The following is a 6,707-nucleotide window of genomic DNA, read 5'->3' on the forward strand; positions in this document are numbered from 1 at the left end:
TAATACTCGTAGCAGGGCCGTATCCCCCCCCCCCCCCCTCGAGCTCAATTTTCCTCAGACTCCAAAAAGTTGAGTTCGAGGGGGCCCGGCCGCCCCCCTCCCTTTGGAGCTTCATTTTCTCCTGTAATGTAGGTCGGAAATTCCCCTCCTCCCCGGTACAACCTGACTCGTAGAAAAGGTAGGTGTATGCAGAAAGTAAAAATACAATCTGTGAAAGTTTCTTGTCTGTGTGTACTAAGTGTGTAGCTTTTTTTTGCTAAATAAATTCCTACTTGTTTATAGGTATAGGTACCAATGTGTACCTACCTAATATAATAAACCTACCTATAATTTTGTTCCTTTCTATCCCTACCTATAATTTTGTAGCTTTGTAATTTTATTTGTAACCAACCTATAGTTACGGTGTGTAGGTAGATACTAATTTTGGAGGTATGTACATGGAGTCTGAGTGTTACCTATATTCATTGAATAGGTAACACGTACATATTCAGGTAGGTATAATGAAGAATATACCTAGGTAATAAGCAAGTCATCATAATCATGATGGAAATGAACTTGAATTCTAACATTTCAGACATTGATGTGAATATCTTAATGGAGGAGGAACATAAGATTGATACCTAGTAAGTTGAAACGCAAATACACTTACTATGGTAAATTATACCTTCTTTGTAAATTAGGTATAACTTCTTTGTTGGCGACCTGGGAATACCCACAATGTAATAAGAGGAAACTAACATAAATTACTAATCATTATAGTGAAAATATCAGCAGCCATTTTTTCCTCTTTGATTTTTTTTCAGTTCCTTCGTGGAAAAACCTGAGTAGCTGATCCCCACAACCTGATATGCCAACCTATTCCACTAATTATGCCAAATCAGTTATAAAACCGGATTTTTTTTTTCCGCTGAAATCGCAGTCTGAATTCGCAGCCTCTGAGAAAAATACCATGGGAAAACCCATGCTGTTGTTTATTTAGGATAGATTATAGGTTTATTTGATTCAAGACAGGTTCTAAACTTCTAAATAGCAAAGGTCGAGTGCGAAGGACATCCATTCGTAAAAATTTTGTAGCCAAAATCAAATGTCAGCCCAAAGCAATTACCTAGGGCTGATTGCGAGGCTGACGAAAAACGCCGACCCCGTCTGAACACGGGAGAATGTGAGGAAGGAGAAGAAAAGGAAAAACTAAACTTATTGTGACCAAATATACAAGGCGTCCAAAACTTAACGTACACCCTGTATTTACAGCAATTTTTTTCGGTTCCTTCGGTGGAAAAACCTGAGTAGCTGATCCCCACAACCTGATATGCCAACCTATTTCACTAATTATGCCAACCTATTCCACTAATTATGCCAACCTATTCCACTAACTATGCCAACCTATTCCACTGATTATGCCAACCTATTCCACTAATTATGCCAAATTAGTTATAACCGGATTTCTTTTTTTTCCTCTGAAATCGCAGTCTGAATGCGCACTTCTGAGAAAAATACCATGGGAAAACCCATGCTGTTGTTTATTTAGGATAGAATTTATAGGTTTATTTGATTCAAGATAGGTTCTAAATAGCAAAGGTTGAGTGCGAAGGGCATCCATTCGTAAAAATTTTGTAGCCAAAATCCAGCCCAAAGCAATCACCTAGGGCTGATTGCGAGGCTGACGAAAAAAGCCGACCCCGTCTGAACACGGGAGAAGGCGAGGAAGGAGAAGAAAAGGAAAAACTAAACTTATTGTGACCAAATATACAAGGCGTCCAAAACTTAACGTACACCCTGTATTTACAGCCCGATTATGTTCGCGGATTTCGCGATTATGTTCGCGGATTTCGCGATTTAGTTCGCGGATTTGGCGATTATGTTCGCGGATTTCACGATTATGTTCGCGGATTTCGCGATTTAGTTCGCGGATTTGGCGATTATGTTCGCGGATTTCGCGATTATGTTCGCGGATTTGGCGATTATGTTCGCGGATTTCGCGTGAAGCAACGTCGGGTGTGGTTAAGGGTAGGATGGGTGGGCTACTGGGATAGTATTAATGGAGAAGAGTCGTAATTTAAGTACTCAGTTGAAGCAATGCAATGCTGCCAATAAATTAAAACTTATTCTTAAATGTCCCACATTTCGAGATAATATCAACTGAATTGATTAAATTCTGCAACTTCATTCCTCAATTTAAATCCAATTCATATTGCTTGATTTAATTGGTTTAACTCAAAGTGATTTACTGTGGAGTATGTGGTATGTGTAGTATTCATCGACTTTTTGATATAAGTTTCTTTATTATACTAAAATAAGAATAAGTCTTCACTTGACTAAATAATAAATTGACTAAATTATTTAGTCAAGTGAAGACTTATTCTCTTCTTATTTTAGTATTAATTAGTACTTGACATGGTATCCCGTTTTCAAAGTTTATATAAGTTTCTTTTTTCTCATGAATAACATTGAATTACTTTTCTTTTTCCCCTTTATCTTCCAGAACTCTGAAGACTCCAACATGTCGTCTCTGCCCACCAGTCCGAAACGAGCCAAAACCGAGGATCCCTCCCCTCCCCCCAGTTCCCGATCTACCACCCAAGACACCAACCCTCCCACCCACGACCATCCACCCCAGGAGAGCGTCCAATCCAACCCCTCCAATAACACCTCCCCCAAGCAGAGCGAAGACTCCAACACCCCTCCCGTTAAGAAGCGCCTTATCAGGAAAATGGAAATTTTGGAAAATCATCAAAGGAAAATGATAAGAATTTTTTGTTTACAAGGTGAGAAGCTAGAAGCTAGCCAAAGCTTACCAGGAATCCTTGGCGCGTTAAAGACGCGTTTACAGTAGCGATTGTTGTAAAATAGGTCTTGGAAATTATATCTTTTTTCTCTCGGTAAATAATTAAAATTGAAGGGGAAAAAAAAATCTTCAGGTAGGTAATAAAATAAAATAATGATTATGATGGAAATGGAATTAAGAGCTTTAAAAATTCAAAGATAGGTAGGTTTAAATTGAAGTGAATTCCCAAAAACACAAATGGATATCAATGGGTTAAGGCGCCGTATTTAACGCGCTTCAAATAAGAGGAGGCTCACTTCTCACCAGTGTCAAAATCAAAACAAACCTTTTTTTTTCTTTTTTCTTCGACTTTCGGGAAATTTGGGCATTTGGGCTTTTGAAATTTTCCTTTACTCTTTTTGGGGCCCCGATTCCTATTAGCTTGATTTTGTCATCTTCTAGGAAGAACGTAGAGCTTCATGGTGTTGAGTATAAACTGTCCCTGTGGTTCCTGATCAGGAATCCACCACCAGTCCCAAGTCGTTGTTAAACGTTTCTGGGTGTCCAAAGTTCTCAAGGAGGACAACCAACCAAAGCAATGGGGTAAGATAAATTCAAGTTGCCTAGAAAAGCTCGATTTGAAGATCGTCAAGTGCTAGATGACACGGACATGAACAATTAAAAATACAGATGACAATGATTAAATAACCCTGAGGTGTGCAGTCTCAGGTTGGGGCTTCCTAACTGTCATGAAAGTGCCTGAAAATTTACCAACATTGCAAACAACTCGACTGTAGATTGTGGATGCCCATTCACATGGCAAAAAACGAATTCTTCTCGAGGATATAGCTCCTAACTTTTCAGTTCTCACTCCTTGATCACACAAATACTTATTAGTTTGTCTCCTGTTGCTATGTGAGAAAAGAGTGTTGATTAGGTCAGAAATCAACATATAGGTATTGTGCTTGAATAAATTACTTTGTGGGGTGGGTTATGTAATAGTGTAAAGGTAAACATATTACTGCTTATATATTTGGAGACTGTTAAAAGATTTTAATCTTTTTGAAGCATGGAGTATTTAGAATTCATCAGATGTTTATTTATTTACACACTAAGCAAACAGCCATGCCAAATGTAAAGTGGTGAAAAAATGATTTTGACTTCACTGAAATTCTAACTAATTTTCCCCTCTCTTGTTTTGTTTAGGAAATCAAGCGATGAGTTAGACTTAGAATCATCTGAGAGTAACTCAGAAACAGAGTTGGAAGAAAAGAAAAAGAAGAAGAAACACAAGCATAAGCATAAGAAATCTAGCTCCACTGACAAAAAAGAAAAGTAAGCTTTTTTTTATTGAATTTTTCATAGGTTTTGAATATTTCAAGAAAACTCACTTAATTTGGTATAGGGTAAGAGTAGGACAAATATTTCTATTTTGGGCTGAAAGAATAAGTGAAACAAAATATTGTCCCATGTAAAAAATGAAAATGGAAATAAAAAATTGTCATAAAGGACAGTAAACACCCCACCATATTTTTGCTCAAGTATCAACTCTTTTCAGAAAACACAAGAAAAAGAAGAAGCATAAAACTTACAGATTTCATTAAGTTAAACTCCCATTTCGTTGGCCAATGTTCTTTTTTTTTCTGCCGTTTAATAGATGGGACTGTGGCTACCGATGTCTTTTCGCCTTGAAATCGAAGCGAGAGGGAGGACAAGATAGGAGAAAGTCAGCTATTCCGAGGATGAACCGATGAACCTTATCTGTTTGGGGAGAATGCTCGCCCCGGGTGAAAATCAAACCCGCTACCTAACGCTTACAAAGCAGATAAACTACTTTCCAAGCTAACTAGGCTGGCTCTCGTAAGCTTTATTCGTTGCCATTCATATCCTGTTAACCCTTAGCTCCCCTCACCAAAGTTTCAGGTTTTTCCTCCCCAAGATGAAAGGTTCACCTTCGTTTTTATTTCGTAGCGATGAAACAACGGCTACATTAGACTCGTGTGGTCTGTGTCGTAGCATGCCCTTCCGATAGTATGCCTCTCATTCCGTGCGGTTTTTTCAGGTATACGGCTATACAGGTCAGGGTGTGTTCTCCAATGTAGTGAGAGCCAGGGACACATCTAATTTATAGTCCTAATATTCTTGTAAGTTTCTCTTCCACCCAACCACTAATGCATTTCTGTTTTATTTCAGGTTATTCTGGGTATCCCGTATGATTTCGGTATAGACCTGTGGTCTGCGGGATGTACTATCTATGAATTATACACTGGCAAGATAATGTTCTCTGGAAAGTCCAACAATCAGGTAAACATACTGGTTAACACCTCTCGTAGGTGAAGTCTCACTGTGGTCTTACCTTTCGACTTTGAAGAGAAACTGAAAGAGCTGACTTTTTCAGGGGGATGCAATACACTGGCTAGGTGGCTCGACAAAGCGTGACATTACTTCCAAGGGAAAACTAACATGACAGCAGTGACACCAAATAGTCTTTGAATCAATCATGTTGATTCAGTTAAAATGCCAAGGCTAGACAATGCATATAAAAAGTTAACTTTTAGTTTTAACTATCATTCTTTATTTTTTCCTTTTCACTCCCCCAGATGCTGAAATTCTTCATGGATCTGAAGGGCAAATTCCCGAACAAGGTCATCAGGAAGGGTCAGTTCAAGGATCAGCACTTTGATTCTCACTGTAACTTCCAATATCATGAAGTGGACAAGGTCACCGAAAGGGTTAGTATAAAGCTTATTTTTCAGATTAACTTTCGTATTCCGTACACAAAAAGGCCAATCTGAGGCTTAGGTGTAGGGAGGAAGAGGCCTAAAAGTTGGGTTAAGCTTATACGATTATACGGTCTTTCAAATGAGTGCAGGTCAAACAGTTTATTATTATTTTGGTAGGTTTGGTAGAAGGAACTGTAACATCCAGGGTCCCGAAATCAAAGAGAGAAGCAGGATATAATAGAAGAAAGCCAGGCCTCCAGAGGACAAACCTTATCTGTGTAGGATAACGTTCACCCAGGGTGTTGATCGAACCCATGGCGTAACCTTTATAAGGCAGGTTTGCTACTCTCGAGCGGGAATCGAACCGCGACCTAGCGCTTGCAAGGCAGGCGTACTACTCTCAAGGCTCTAAGTTAACAAGGCTGGCAGGAAATTAGTCTAATTTCTTTCAAAATCAACAATTTCCACTTTCCCCCTTCGCAGGAGAAAATCGTGACCATGTCCTCCATTCACCCCACGCGGGATCTTCACTCGGAACTAGTGGGCAATCAACACCTCCCTGATGATCAAGCGAGGAAAGTACTTCAACTCAAAGACCTTCTGGACAAGATACTTATGCTGGACACATCCAAACGACTGCCCATCAATCAGGCCCTGACACATCCGTTTATATTGGAGAAAATATGAATGGAAACGAGTTGCATGGAATAATCCTTAATCTGCACAAAATGACAGACATGTACTATAGCAGCGATCGCCAACCCTGCGCCCGCGAGAGGATTTCCTTGCGCCCGCGAGCAAATTCTAAAGTGAAAATCATCTTGTATGGTTAAAAACCCAGTTAGCACGCAAGCTTACATCCAGGGGCTTGATTTTGACAGGATTTCTAAGTCTAACGTCTTAAACTTAAATCCGCGACCTAAAGCTTACAAGGCAGGCGTACTACTCTCAAGGCTCTAAGTTAACAAGGCTGGCAGGAAATGAGTCTAATTTCTTTCAAAATCATCAATTTCCACTTTCCCCCTTCACAGGAGAAAATCGTGACCATGTCCACGATTCACCCCACGCGGGATCTTCACTCGGAACTAGTGGGCAATCAACACCTCCCTGATGATCAAGCGAGGAAAGTACTTCAACTCAAAGACCTTCTGGACAAGATACTCATGCTGGACACATCCAAACGACTGCCCATCAATCAGGCCCTGACACATCCGTTTATA

The 6,707-nt window shown here is 39.7% G+C and overlaps 1 protein-coding gene and 1 long non-coding RNA gene across 2 annotated transcripts in view; both read left to right on the top strand.

The window, feature by feature from the left end:
- The window catches only part of LOC103508134 (serine/threonine-protein kinase PRP4 homolog), a gene marked incomplete in the record, with an annotated part of 37,063 nt that extends 30,774 nt beyond the window's left edge, over positions 1 to 6,289 (top strand). The window contains 3 exon segments of the mRNA XM_017443624.2: positions 4,958 to 5,068; positions 5,365 to 5,496; positions 5,971 to 6,289. Of these exon segments, the coding sequence (XP_017299113.1) occupies positions 4,958 to 5,068; positions 5,365 to 5,496; positions 5,971 to 6,174 (447 nt within the window).
- LOC103508130 lies at positions 3,118 to 4,346 on the top strand. The gene is made up of 3 exons (XR_541303.3): positions 3,118 to 3,367; positions 3,971 to 4,099; positions 4,323 to 4,346. It is a non-coding gene; the product is annotated as an uncharacterized LOC103508130 (long non-coding RNA).
- Positions 6,290 to 6,707: the final 418 nt, after the last annotated feature.

The sequence above is a fragment of the Diaphorina citri genome, unplaced genomic scaffold, assembly GCF_000475195.1.
Source record: "Diaphorina citri unplaced genomic scaffold, Diaci psyllid genome assembly version 1.1 scaffold370, whole genome shotgun sequence".
In the NCBI taxonomy this organism is placed as follows: Eukaryota; Metazoa; Arthropoda; class Insecta; order Hemiptera; family Psyllidae; genus Diaphorina; species Diaphorina citri.